The sequence below is a fragment of the Sarcophilus harrisii genome, chromosome 3 (genome assembly GCF_902635505.1).
Source record: "Sarcophilus harrisii chromosome 3, mSarHar1.11, whole genome shotgun sequence".
NCBI classification, from domain to species: domain Eukaryota; kingdom Metazoa; phylum Chordata; class Mammalia; order Dasyuromorphia; family Dasyuridae; genus Sarcophilus; species Sarcophilus harrisii.
The window spans coordinates 117,345,050-117,360,802 of record NC_045428.1 but is presented as its reverse complement, the minus strand read 5'-3'; the positions used below and the strand labels follow the sequence as shown (position 1 = coordinate 117,360,802).

General features: G+C 32.5%; 1 protein-coding gene across 5 annotated transcripts in view; it reads right to left on the bottom strand.

The window, feature by feature from the left end:
• The window catches only part of UCHL3 (ubiquitin C-terminal hydrolase L3), an 83,785-nt gene that overhangs the window by 25,030 nt on the left and 43,002 nt on the right, over positions 1-15,753 (bottom strand). For 2 of the 5 annotated variants that reach the window (XM_031958495.1, XM_031958497.1), the window contains exon 7: positions 12,210-12,323. The exons of 2 other annotated variants lie outside the window; for them this stretch is intronic. In XM_031958495.1, coding sequence (XP_031814355.1) covers positions 12,210-12,323 — 114 coding nt within the window. Of the gene's footprint in view, positions 1-8,803; positions 11,578-12,209; positions 12,324-15,753 lie in introns of those variants that run through there. One more of the 5 variants, XM_031958500.1, reaches the window with a different exon arrangement.

Sequence of the window (15,753 nt, the reverse complement as noted above, 5' to 3'; positions counted from 1 at the left end):
AACTGGAGAAAATAAAAGTATTAAACATATAAACAACAACAAAAAGATATCTGCTATTTCCTATAAGGAAGCCTTTCAAGAACCTATTGGCCCTTTCTCCCTCATCTTGTCTCTTTTATGAACTTTCTACTTTCATCTCCTTATCTTCTCTGTCGATGATCTATTTTTCATTTTGTCTTTTAATATTCAACAAATATCTGATGAAGTACATTGGCTTAAATATGAGGAAGAGATGATTCTAGCTTATCATAAGTCAAATAACTTGATGTTTGTGTTTAACAGCAACTCAAAACAACTAATAGAATCATAAGCTATGTTAGTGAAACTATGCTTATATTAAGAAAGGTAACAGTCCCATGATAGCAAAATTCCATCTGGATTTATGATGTTCAGTTCTAGACATAGCACCTGTGAGAGGTAGTGACAAAGATCTGAGAACAGGACAACCTGAATGGTGAAAAGATTCAAATCAGGTCACATGAGGACCATCTTAAGGAACTAGGAATTATTCTACTGAAAAAAGATGATTTAGAATTGTCTTTAAATATATGAAGGAACATGTGGAAGATAACAGACCCAAGAGTTAGAAAGAACCTTAAGAATATATCTAGTCCCTAAACTTAAGTCAAATTTCCATATCTCATGGGTACAAATTATAAAACAACAGATATAAATTATAATTTTGAAACAATAAGATCTGCCTTGAAACACAAAAGACTGAACTGTAGTTTGTTCTTTGTATCTGGAAGCATTTGAGCAGTACCTCTTGGAGACAAGGTTCCTACATTGAATGGGTGATGGAACTAGCAGACTTTTATTACTCCATCCAACTTCTATGCTTCACAGCAAGTTTTCTGTTGCCCAAATGATTGACAGCAAGTGGGCAAACAAACAGCTGTTCTTCATCCATACTTGAATAATTAGGTGGGCACTTCCAACATTGTAGCAGATCACATCTCATTCAGGATCATTTTTATTCCAATTTTATTATAAATCTTGCAGAGATGATCCATCTAATGCGTCATTTCTGGCCTTTAAAAGTATTTCATAGAGGCCAACTAAATACTAGGGTTGCTTTTCTATTGTCTTTGATTCTTCCTATATGCCTGGCTGAGCTTTTTTTATTATATGTTCTTTGTTAATCCTTTAGTGTCATTTCTTGCATGCAACTCATTATTTGCAAAAGGCTGTAGCCTATTAATACCCATCACACATCTTCCCATGGTCATATACAATACTGATTCTTCTGAGATCCATGGTGTTTCATGATAAACAACCATAAAACATCACCAGGAGAATACTAGTGTTTGCAGCAGCAAGCAGCCTGGGATAATTGGAAGTCCTACAAAATTCCCCCCAAGTGGTCCTGCCTAAAATCCTCCTATTCAATTCTGGTCCCAGGTCATTTGTCCAACAGCCTCACTTATATGAAATGTACATGCATACACATCTGTATGTCTCTATATAAATATGGACCAATTCAATGGGCTGCTAGATTAGCTGAATATTTTAATCTGTGCAAGATGTGTTCTTTATTTGTTTTGTTTTTCCAGTGAGTGGTTGGACCAGTCTCTCTTAGATAACCACAAATTTCACTGAGACAGCTTTATAGTATGCTGGAGATCAATGCAATTAGAACAATTTCATCTGCAATTAGGAATATCTGGAGAACCTTACCATTTATAGAGAATTCTTCTACTTGGAATCTTAAGGACCAATGGTGACGCATGCCTCCCTCCTCTTGACAGAGTGGTGTTGGACTATAGGTGCAGAATGAGGCATATTGTCAGTAATAGCCAATGTGTTGAATTGTTCTGCTTAGTTGTACTTTGTATAAGAGTTGGAAAGCAACAGCAACATAGGAAATGAAACATTTTTTCAAGTGTCTGAACTCAAAACAATACCTTGTTCATGTGGCATACACTGTAGTTGAGCTTATCTCGCAGTCTAATGCTTCACTTGCTACCAATCAACACTAAGAGTATTTCTGAGCACAGTTTTCCATATAACCATACTTGTAATTTAATTTTGTAAAATGTTATGTGAGTAGGGAAAACATCTTGTTTTAGGACTCATAAGGTTGTATAATGTTCTAAATAATCAAAAGCTTTTAAAAAATCAACAAACAATAAACATAGTTGAGATTTACCAACTACATCTCTCAATATTATATAACTGTGATCTGTTATCTACAAGGGACCTTTTTGTTTTCATTAAACATCTATTTGATCCATTTACAGACCACTTTTGAAAGCATTTTTAGAAACAGGAAAGCATCATTATAAGTAATAGCTGAAATCACCTTAACTACCTTTTTTTTGGGGGGGGGAGGGTAAAAAATATCATTTGCAATTTTTTACCCTTTCTTTTGGAATCTCTTACTCCTTAAGGAATCTTAAAAATCAATTCCTCCTAAATCATGTCAAAACCAAGATGGATATCTCCTATACCTAACTGAATTTAATTGAGAGGAAGTCATCATTTTGATAATAAAAAGAAATCATTGGGAGATGCTTTGGTTCTTATTTGTTTGCTATTCTTGTTAATCTTAAAATGCTTTGGGAATTACTAGTATTGCTAGCTCTTTCCAAAGTTTTCTTCTTATTTCTTTTCTTCTTAAATGTTTTTCAATGTTTTGTGTATTATTTGATATTTTCTCTCCTTATTCGCCTTTATTTTTTCTTTACCAAAAAAAAAAGACTTCATTCTAAATGGGCTGCCAAGTTTCTTCACATGGCATGGAGATTGAATGTCTGCTGGCTGAGGTGATCTCTGAGCATTTCTGACCTCTGTTGTGGTGAAAACTTTGTACTGGTTAAACTTCTCTAAGAATGGTGATAGAATCAATATATCCTTGTTTATTTCTTAATTGTTTTGGAGTTAGTAGAGGTTGGAGCTGAAGTTTCATTCAGCATGAAGTTCTCCTATATTGTAGTATTTGTTCATTCATCCATCAAGCGTCTTCCATTAAGTTCTCATGTGCTAAAGTACTGTGCCAAGTTGTGGGAATAAAAAAGAAAATCTATGCCCTCAAAAAAATTAAATGGTACCAAAGTTATTATATGAGAAAAGTAATTAAACTATTCCTTTTGACTCAGCGATCCTACTACTAAGCACTAAGCATATACCCCCAAGAAATTCAATGACAGAAAGATTTCACATATACTAAAACATTCAAACCATTTTTTCATGACAGGAAAAAAAAATGGTAATGAATGGGTGCTTACTGGGTAACTGTTGAAAAAACTGCTATATAAATGTAGGATTATACATTATATATATAGGAAATACATAATATATATATATTATATATATAGGAAATGCATTATAAATAAGGACAAAAAGAGAATTCAGTGAAATATGGAAAAACTTGTATAAATTGATGCTAAATAAAATAAGCAGAACCATAAAAACAATTACATGATTTTAAAAATATAAATGAAAACTTGAACAGGTAAACCTAGATTAACTGCACTGACAAATCTTATTCCTTCTTTCTTCTCTAAAGTAAAATGGATGTAAACTGCTTCTATGTTGTCCACATTGTAAGATGTGGATGCTTGCCTGATTTTGCTTAACTGCTTTACTTTTATACGGAAGAATTCCATGGTAGAGAAGGAGATAAACAATGGGAAATTATTCTTTTTTTTTTTTTTTTTTTTAAGGAGATCAATAAAACTTTAAAAAAAAAAGTCAATGGGACAGGAAGAGCTAGATGGTACAGTGGACAAGAGTACTGGCCTTGAAGTCAGAAGGACCTGGATTCAAATCTGGCCTTCATACTTACTAGCTTTGTGACCTTGGGCAAATGACTTAACCCCAATTGCCTCACCAAAATAAATGGGGCCTAGAAACTCCCCCTACTGAAATTAAATTTCATGATGAGAACTGCAAGTCATTTTCTAATACTTCCCTTAAAAATGGGCAGAAGACACTATTTCTACTACTACTTAAATATTCAGATTACCCCTAAAAATTAATCACTTATCTTCATAGAGGGTGATTAAAGTAACACTACTAGAAGGAATTTGGATTACAGTAACACTACTGGAATTCTAAGTATCTGAAATTTTTCAAGCATATAAAGGATGCTTGTGGATAGCACGTGAAAGAGATGAGACTTGTTTTCTGTGGTCCCAAAGAAGTAACAGGTATGGGTTACCCAAAACAAACAAACAAACAAACAAACAAACACAAATTTAGGCTTGTCAGGAAAAAAAAAAATCTTAACCAGAAATGTGCAGAAATAGAATGGGCTGCCTGGAGAGGATGGGTTCATCTTCCTTGGAGATCTTTAAGCAGATGATAACTTCTCTAGTACATCGTAGTGGGATTTCCTTTTATGTATCGATTCTAAATGACTTGAGGTCCCTTCCAAAGGTCAAATTCTGTGAAATATTTTTAGATTTCCTTCAGATTCTGTTCACTTCAGTGGTTTTTTTCTCCTACTCGGCGAATTATGCTAACTTGTTTTTTAGCAATTTCATCCTTCATTTTGTGACCTGTTTTTAACTTTTGTATTGGTCTTATTTTTCAGCTACTAATCAAATATAATGACATATGTATCTAGGCTTGTTATTTACATGAGATTACACATACTATATAGTATAAAAGGGAAATGAAAAAAATTCCAATATCTTGAAGGGGAATGACTATTTTGAAAAATACCTTGTAAAGGAATAAATAAAAATGAGAACTACTTTGTGGTTTTAAAAGAAAGTATTAGTACAAAATACTGAATTAAATTTTTTTTTTAAATTAAGGTTTAATTTCAAATAAGTAAAATTAGACCCATGGAAGAGAAAGCGAAAAAATAAATAAATATGGGATATATGTCAAAATATATAAACTACCAACACATATTCCATGGAAAAGTTGGATAATGGCAAGTTTTTCCCTCCTAACATTTCTCAAGTTAATAAAATCAGAATACCCAAAAACTCAAAAAAATTTCTTGAGACATTATTTGCAAACATTTAAAATTTTGTCATCAGTTTACCATTACCAAATCAAAAAAAAAAAAAAAAACAAAAAACCCCACTATTTATAGTGTCTCAACAACTTCCTCAAACTTAACAGTCATCAATGTGGCTTAACTATTTCCTCACAATTCATTTTTATAACTTTCGGCTAATGTCTTCCTCTCCCTTACAAGATTCTCATTTATTCCAAGTAAATCCAGTTTCATAATCTCCTGTCTCTAAAGATCTTTTGTCATTCCCAAGTTCAAAAAAGAGAAAAGGGGAGACAGGACATAAAAATTACTATTTTTAGCTATTTCTTTTCCTGAAGTAAATCATTGTGTGTAAGAATTATTTCTGGCAAAGTCATCTGATGAAATGCACCTGTATATTTTCTTTTAAAGTAAATAGTAATTTAAAACAATGATTCATTTCTATTTTCAAAACCATAAGATTGGCAAGAAGAGGCTCCTGATCCTTTCTATGACAAGACAATAAAATAACCTTAAAAAAGAAGATGTCATATGAATGAAGAAATTGTAACTAATAATCAATTTAGTATGAAGTATTATTTCACAGAGTAGAATTCTGATGGTAAAACACAAGTGTAGAAACTTATTAAAATGTAAACTAGACTAGTTCTAGTAGCCATTCACTTGCTCTACACTCTGACCAATTCTGACCTTTCCCATAAAATGGCATCCATACCCATTGCAAATAGTCACTCACATTCTACAGGGGAAGAGAAAAGGAGTCCAGAAAGAAGAGATGCAAAGAAGCAGGAAAAGAGAGTAAAAGGCAAAATTAATGAGATGTCCCAGTGTCACAATTTTTTACCTCTTTGAAGCAAAATTAAAATAATCAAAAAGAAATATAAACTATTGCAACCCGTCTCAAAGTCCTAAATGCAATAGCATGTAAAAAGAATACAATTAAGAATGAAGGAAAACAAAGAAAACTATAAAAAAGTAGATTATTTCAGTACTTGCCAAACTAAACTATAATAATTTAAATTATATATGACACTTTTCATCAGAGTTCTATTTATTGTTCCATCTGTCTCCCTCAGGATAATTAGGAACTAAAAAAAACATTTAATTATATGTTGACTATTTTTCTTCCTAAACATCCTTCCTTGCTTCTAAGGGAGAAAAAAACAAATACTTTAAAAAAGCAACTTGAGAAATTCTAGAGCTACAACCTCAATAGTTTGGAACAAATATAAGTGATTTTTATAAAAATTCAACTCAATTGTGAATTTTTAACTATTTTGACTTAATTATGTAATCATGGACCATTTTAATAACTTTTAATTAATAAAAAATCAGCTCAATTTTCTACAAATACAAAAATTACTTGAGTAAAATGACACTGAATAAAAAGAGTAATGTATATCTAATTATTTTCACTACTGGCATAAACACCTCATGCTCCAGTCTTCTCATTCCTTCCCTCCCTCTTCCATTTATTTTGGAAAAACAAATGTGAGAACAAGTATTATGTAGTTCCTGGGATACAGTAGGTACTTAATAAAAGCTTCATTTAACCCCCCCCCAAAAAAAAGAAAGAAAAAAAAGAAAAAAAAAGGAATTTACTCTAAAAATCGAGTAAAAAAGAATAGTAATTTGTACAAATTGGCAATTACTCTTCTATCCATAAAGTTAAATCATCACTGCTGCAATTATTAAATATTAACTTATTTTCACTTGATATCTTTTAAAGGTCATACCAATGAAACATTTAGCTTCTCTCATCTTTAACAGATGGTCTTTATATTTTAAATAATCTAATCTGAGAAAACTAACAAAAAAAAAACGACCAAACAAGCTATATAATTTAAGACTACTAATGCCTTTCTGGAAGGAACTGTCTCAGATGCTAGTAAAGCTAAGTAACAACAATTTACTCACTACTCTATGAGACGTTATTCATTAATTTCACCACAAATCCACAGAAGATGTTTTGAAATCAGTGAATTCTACTATATTTAATTATTCAACACTCCAGGAGCAAATATTTGAACCTTTGTGAAATTATACATCAATAAAATGTATCCAGGATTCCTAAGAAGATACACTAAAATAGGCATAAGAACACAAGAGAGCCAGAGAACTATGAAATGCTAAAAAAAGTATTTCATTAATTAGTAAATGTAACAACATAAACTAAGTAAGAATACGAAGAGAAGTTACCGAGATCATCACAAATTTCACAGATGAGAAAAATGATAACCAAAAAGATTAAATAATTTATCTAAAGATGAGAAAAATTATAACCAAAAAGATTAAATAATTTATCTAAAATTATGTAAAGAAATGACAAGGACAATTTAAATTCAGAGCTCTTGCCAATTCCACTATGTGGCTTTTCTCTTAATGATCTCAAAACCAACAAGATGAAATTTAGCAAGGATAAATATGAAGTCTTGCATTTCTGATTTGCTTGCTTTCCTAACTGTATAACTTGGAATTACATTTTAGAAAAGTAAATGAAATGTCCATACTTATTGATTCAGATGATTCCACTGCTAGGCATTATAAAGAGACTAAAGGTCCTCTGTAAACCAAAAATATTCACAACTGCATTTTGTAATAAAGAACTAAATATAATGCAGATGCCCATCCACTCAAGACTGGATAAACAAATCATGACACCTGAATGTTTAATGAATAATTTACTTTAGTAAATTATAAATATTAACCCAGAAGTAGAAAAACTAACATAAAATGATAAGAATGAAGTAAACAGAACCAGGAAAATAATGCATATAATGGATGCAAATGTAAATGGAACAGGGAAGGATGGTAGAGGAAGAGATCTGAAACTGAAAGCAGTATAATGAAGCTTTGGGAAACTAATAACATAGCACTTACTATGTGTTATACATTCTGCTAAGTGCATTTAAAATGATCTCATGTGATCTTCATGATAATCCTGAGAGGTGGGAATTATTATTATCCTCATTTTATATGAGGAAATTGAGGTTGTGACTTGTCCAGGAATTATCTAAGGTTGCATTTGAACTCAGATTTTTCTGCTTCTATCCCCACTGAGCTGTACCAAAGAATTGAGGAAACCCATCTTCCTAAACTCTTTTCAGAGGTGGAATACTAGGGATATGAAATATTACACATATACACATTAGACAAAGCTGATGTGTTGTTTTTCTGAACTTCTTTTTTCCCTCTTTTTAAATTATTTTGACAAAACAGTACGCTAACTGGGGAAAATATTTTTGGAAAGAAGGAATACATAAAAACAAAGATAATTTTAAAAAGCATTTGTAGGGTTTTTAAAAATCAGTTGCAGAAATAAAAGATGAGGAAAATTTGGATGACATTTCTTTTAAAAAAAAAAATTCATCAAGGGGTTTTATATAACCATATGCTTATCCTAAGTCTATAGTATGTCACAGGTACCAAAAATCCTTTTGATTTCCACTTTTACATTTTATCTTTTGATTGTTCATATATCCTCATCTATGCTGTAAAATAAATATCATTTTAGAGGAGATATGGACAAGAAATATAGAAGATAGAAACGCACGGATGTGTTATAAAACACATAATTAAAGATAGTACCACATAGACAAATAACAAACTATGAAAGATTTTGAGGTAAGGAAAAAAAAGGATAAGTCATAAAACTCCAAGAATAGTATTTTAAATTGGAAACTAAAAAAAAATTTACAATAGTAATTTTCACATTAAGTAGGTTTTTGTGTTGAGCAAACTTTGAAAATTTTCAAACTAATCTTTGGAGAGAATGCAGTTAATTCAGAAAGGAAAGAGAATGAAAACAGGAACTAAAAAATAAAAACGTAGGCTGAAATTTTTTTCATCATAATTTTCTTCCCAATTCAATTATTTCAACTTTTAAAAAGAAGATTGATACTTGTGTAAATGCTTAAAATTCAAAGTAATGAAACTTCTTCCTTCTGTGGATATGTTAAAAAACTGATAAACTCAGCGTATTAGAGTAGAAATAATAAGAAGTACTTTTACAGCACTTGAAGGTATCCAAAGTTCTATACAAATACTCCTTGTGAACCTCACAAGAAGTAGGTACTGTTATTATTACCATTTCACAGATTAGGAAATTGAGGCTCAGGGAATTCCAAAAGCTAGGAAGTCTGAGCAGGATTTGAACTTTAAGTCAAGAAGACTCAAGGTCAAAACTCTATCCACTATACCACCTAAATGCCTCAGAAAAGAAATCTGGAATCACAAACAAGCTTTAGTTTCAAATTCTGACTGATATTGACTAAACCTTTTGAGAAAGTTACTTCTCTTAGTTTCCTAATCTGTAAAATGGAGATAGTTGTATTACCTATTATTAATAGGATTGTTTTAAAAGAAGCATGTAGTAAATCTTAAAATGCTTTAAAAAAAAATGTCAGTATTATAATGTCAGAATTTACCATCTCTCTACTTTTAGGGAGAAATAAAGTTTAAACCATTCCGCTCCAAGATTCTATTATTACTCAACAAAGATGTTATTTATTCCTCCTAACAATCAGTCCTATTTCCACACCAATGCATTCTAGTCAATATAGTCCTATCTCCTTCTTCTGCACACACATGACCCTTGAGTCACTGGACAAATATACAGCTTTTTGTAATCGAGGTCTCATAAACTTCAGCATTTACCAACTACAGCTACAATAACTCATGTCAAAGATGCATTTTAAATTATAATTAAGATCACACTGTTAGAATATACAATTTTCTGTTAACATAACACTTGAATCAGATTTTATTTTTTCATGAAATGAATATTAAACAGGGAAATCTCAAAAATTCAGGAAGCCGGGTGGCACCATAGTGCACAGTGCTGAGTCTAGAATCAGTAAGAGCTAACTTCAAATTTAACCTCAAATAAAATTAACTATGTGACCCTGTACAAGTAACTGAAGCTATTTTCCTCACCCCCTAGGGTTGCTGTGAGGATTCAAATTAGATATTTGTAAAGCACTTATCCCAGTACCTGCCAAACAGTATGGCACTACATAAGTGTTAGCGATTATTACTATTTATTCAAAGGTAATAACTAATAATTGAAATACTTCAACTTGAGTATTATTATAGAAAGAACCTGAACATACAATGCTCAGTCAAGTATGTTAAAAACCAAATAATGTTTTAAAACTTACCTTCAAGAGAGATATGTTGCAGCTCTCAAATACTGGTTATGCAGAATCAGCATTTTTTTTTAATAATAACTTTCTTTTGTGAAAGCAATAGCCTTATAACTAAAACTCCAATTTATTAACTTTTAAATATAAAATCACCCACAAAATGGTTTCATATAGTTTACTGGGAGGCTTCCAGGATTAAAAAACTTAATTCCTCTATCTTGATTTTTGTCTCTAAAGCAATAACTAGTTTGCTACTTAATTATTTCTTTCAGATATGAACATATTTCATAAGTGTAAGCCTAGAGCACACTAGGTATTCTGAAATATTTTAGGAGTAAAATAGATAAATGTATACATATACACATAAAATGGTGACAGGAGATTTAACAATCAGCTTTTAAGGCTTAGTTTAACCATTTTAACATCTGGTACAACTTTCTTCATATTATCCTTACTCCTCACTAAATTACATTAATAAATACCAAATCTCCAGCACCACTTTTTGGGGACTTGTTTTCTGCTAAATTCAAGACAGATCTATGGTAAGCTTAAGTATACCATAATGCTTTCAATTTCCATACCACTGAAATTGTTCCTTCATGAAATCCCATTGTCTGCTTCCCCTCATCCTGCCTTTCAGCCTGTTCTCCTACCACAGAATCACAGGCTATGGAGCTGGACAGGACTTTCAGAGATCATCTATGTCAACACTGTTGTTTTTTAAATGAATGCAGTGAAGGGAAATGACTTGAGAAGCCGTGTGTGTAACAGCAGAAGTACTGGAGAATCTGAAGTCCAGTTGGTAAGTGTTTATTAAGCACCTACTGAGTGCCAGTCACTGATACTCGCTTTGTGACCCTGGGCAAGTTACTTGACCTCTCTGCGTCTCCCTTTCTTCATCTGTAAAACAGGGACACCCAACAGTTATTCTGAGGATACATTTAAAGTGCTTTTTCAAAGCTTAAAGCATTATACAAATTGTCAGTCACTATTATTATTGCCCAAAGTCACACAGCAAGTAAGGAGTAGGGCTGGGAGATAATTAGGTCATCTGTCAGAGATGATCAGCTACAAAAGTAATACAAACCCACATGGTTATATTATTGATAACTTTACTATAAACAGAAGATGAATTTTGAGTAACACATTTTGATATAAGGAGGTTCCTGACCAAAGAGGCCAAATTGCCTTAATCTTTCACCAACAATAAGCACAGGGATCAGTAGTGAATGTGGGGTTCACCAAAAGAGGTGACCCCCTCCTCTTATCCAGAGGAATGTTTCAAGTCCTATTTCTTCTACAAAATAACTTGTTTTAAATTTTGTAATGTTAGATAAAGCAATGATTGCAGTGACATAAGCCTTGCTTGGAGGCAGGAGAAATCTTGCCTTCAAATCCTGGCTTTCCTACTTATTAAAGTAGATCATTAGTAAGTCACCTGTGCCAGTCTCTTGGGCTCTTAAGTCTCAGTTTCTGCATCTGTAAAATGGTGATAACAATACTTGCATTAGCCACCTTAAATTTAAAATACAAAAATCATTTTGTAAACCTATCACTACATAAATGTCGGTTTTTATTCCTAAGTTAGCTAAGAAGTCTAAAATTTCTAGTATATCAATCTTGGTGAATTCAATGCCAAATTCTAATGCATCTATTCCCAACCTCTTAGTATTTAAAGATATTATGAGCTCCACTTTTAGGGATGACGAAACTGAGATTAAGCAACTTCCCTATGGTCATAGTCCTAGTAAATGTTAGAAATAGGATTCAAATGGAAGTCTCCTGGCTTCCAGATCAGCACTCTTTCCACTACATCATATTGCCTTCTTGGTCAAGAATCTTTTTGGTATTTAATTACATTCATTAGAGTTAGAAATGACATATTTGAGATCATCTCTTCTAACTTCATTCTTCTAGCAATAAGGATACTAAGGACAAAAGAAGGAAAAGTTGAGTTGTCTAAGGGGTCACGCTGCTAGTTCTTGGCAGAACTGAGCTGGAAGGGATTATCAGTCTAGTCCTTATGTACAATGAATGGATATCCTCCACAATATCCCCAAAAGTAGTCACCCAAGCTCAATCTGAAAACCACCCCTGACTGTGGCACACACCTCAACATGGCAGTCCATATGACTTTCAGGTGGCTTTAATTGTTGAAGAACGTTTTCTAATGAGCTGAAATTTGCCTCCCAGTAACTTCCACTCTTCGGTCCCAGTTCTGCCCCCTGGAAACAAAGAGAAGTCTAATCCCTCTTCCATATGAAAGGCCTTCAAATATTTGACAGTATATATATTTTTTTCCCCAAACCCCAATCCCTCTCCTTCATTCCCCATGCCCCCCCAAGCCTTCATAAAGACCACAGATTCAATTCTAGAAAGGACCTCAGTTAATCTCTTCCAATGGGCCCAAAACATAGAAGGCCCAGAGAGGTAAAGTTGTAAGGTAATAAATAAATCTTTATTTGATTCTGGTCTAGAGCTTAGCACGGTGCTTGGCACATAGTAGGTGCTAAATAATTGTTTATTCATTGATTAATTATTTCTCTTTACAAAAATTTAGTATTCTTTCCACTGCATTGTCTTTTCTAGAATAACATTATCTTATCTTTGTTTCTCATGACATTATTTAAAGCTTCTGTGTCATCCTAAATTGTTCTTCTTTGGTAACTTTAATTTTGACAACCCCCCTTTAAAAATTTGACATCCAACTTTTAACAAACATTTATTAATCTTAACAATGTCAAAGGCACCAGAATAGAATTTAATATAATACATGATCTAACCAATGCAGGAGAACTAGCCTCCCTTCTGGAGAACACTATATTTTTATCAATACTAATACAATATTAAGACTGCCTTTACATGGTTTATCCAAATCATGTGTACTAATGGATTAGCTCTATGGGTTGTCTATCCAACCGCATATTAGCATGAACAAACACATATTCTTCATCCATTAGTTTTTTCCTGTGTGATTAGTTGGGCCAAACTGTCTTCACTCATAAGTCTCATTTAAGAGCCTCTGCAATGCTACAGTTTGATGAAATCAACATAATGTTATCTATAAACAGAAGAATCTGACAGACCTTACCATACACAGGAAATCTCTCTTCATTCTGAATTTTTTATACTAGACATCCCTCATGCTAATGACAAATTATCTTTGCAAAGCAAATTTCTCCCAGTTTTAAGTTTATTTGATACTATTAATCAGAATAAAGTTATCTCTGTTGTTATATCTTTTAAAAGAATCTTGTATGATTCTGCAATATATCTCTAAGAGATATTTGACTGAAAGAAAACCTTATTAAAGTATTATTTTCTACTAAATCTGATACTCTTGAATTGTAAACAACCAAAAAGCAGAATAGGATCTAATGAACAATGAAGTGGTTCTAGAACTGAGTTAGGAAAAAAGTTAGATTGCCTTTGAGAAATTTAACATTTCTATTAATGACCCAAAGCTTCTCCTAGAAACGCAGCTCAAGATCCTTTTAAAACAATCTTCTTCCATTAAATTTATATGGCTGCAAATTAGGAAATATTAGTGTCCAATAAACGGAGGGTTAGGATTATCCAAATGACAATAGAAAAGGTATGGTGTTCATTAACTACAACACATTCACCTTAGGGGTTTTGTTTTGTTTTGTTTTGTTTTTGCTATTGTTGTTTTTGAGAGGCAATTGGGGTTAGGGACTTGCCCAGGATCACACAACTAATAAATGTTAGGTATCTGAAGACAAATTTGGACTCTAGGGCTGGTGTTGAAACCACTGCGCCATCTCAGTGCCCCATACAAAACATTTTCAACAAAGGATTGTACAAAGGGATGTATGCCTAGAAAAACCTAATTTTACAGATGAGGAAACTGTGGCACAGAGAGGTTAAATTTTTTTGCCCATAATCACCTGGGCAGTGCTTGGATTCAAATTCAGACTTTACGGCTTTAAAGTCAATCTTCTTTTATTAATACTAATACCCAATGGACAATCTGCATGCTCCACTAATAGCGCACGACATGCAATGTCAAAATATCCTATGGCATCCAAGGATGTTGAATGGGCCTTTTGTACCAGGATTGCAAGACACAAATAAGAGTCACACAGGATGGACAAGCATGGATGGGCTGCAAACTGCATCATTGGAAGGATTACTCAAATTGTTAACATCAAATATCAAAGAAAAAAAGGTGCAAATTTTCTTATTTTTACTGCTATTTTCCCTTGATCACTCTTTTCTAGTTTTATTTTGCCAAAAATTAAAAGACAAAAACAAAACAGCATTTCAATAAGGAATGCATAAAGTGAAATCTATAGCCAAAGTGGTAGAATTGAGGCCAACACCACTCAAAATCAGACCCATATTCTATGAACTTTTAAGATGTGTTATAGAAGATCTCCAGCATAACAAAAACACAAGTTTTCTAAAGAAAAGGTTTCTTTTCTGATTTTCTACATGTCATAAGGAAAAATACATTTTTAATATTATAGTCTCTCTGATAAAGTAACTTTAACATGATACAATCCACTAAATTTGGGATAGGGCCCTCAGGAAAGTTTATAGTTGATATGCTAAAAAATCCTAGTCATAAACTATCTCTACTAAAACATTTATAACCTGCTATAGGGCTTAGCACAGTGGCATATATTAAGATCTTAATAAATATTTGCTAACTTGTTAATTTGACTTACAGCAAGGCCACCCTGAAATTACCATGGTTAAAAACAAAAGACATTCCCCCCAATTTTTTAAATGTAAAAGTTGACTGTGCTTTAGAGATCTTATTAACATTTGATGTTATAAAAATCATGTTCACTGAACTTGTGAATAATACCAAACTGTGAGAAGGAACTGGTATTTTAGAAGAGAATATTATAATTCAAAATAGTCCTGATAACAAATCACAATCCTAAGGGACAAAGAAAAAATACACTACTCACCTTCTAACAAATTTGTGATACTTATATTACATAATAAATATATTTTTGGACTTGATCAGTGAGGGAATCTGCTTTGCTTGAATATCCATATGTTAAAGAGATTTTTTTTTTCTTTAGTGTCTTCATGTGTGTGGGAGGGGAGTCCTACATATTTGTTTTTAATGAGGGAGCAGGAGGAAGACATTAAGAGCTTGTTAAGAAAAATGTTAAAACAAAAAAAAAAAAATCTAGAAATTAGATTTTAGAAAAGTGATTACATATATAAAATGGCTAGTTATGCAAAGTAATCCCAATTCAGAGGTCATATAAATTGAAATTCAAAATCAATATAAAATATCCTGGTTTTATTCCAAGCAAGCCTCCTCTTTCACTCTAACCACTGGGTTCAAGGTGATTGATCTACTTAAGTCCTAAAATACAATTTCTCTAGCCATGTTTCAAGTACTCCTATGTCTTAATTATGTATGTGAGACATTTCTATGTCTCATATATAAATACCCGCCTTTCTTCCTGAATAGGTGGTCTTCTCCCTCCTCAAATATCCCTACAACAATTTGTCTGGCTCTATCTCATTCCTCTCAACCATACTCTATTTTGTACTACCTATATAGCTGTGTGTGTCATAACCTCTGTATAAAATCTGCTGCTTGAAAGGGATACCTCTGAAAGACATCTTTGTATATCCAGTGTCTTACACATAAACAGTTAATTAATG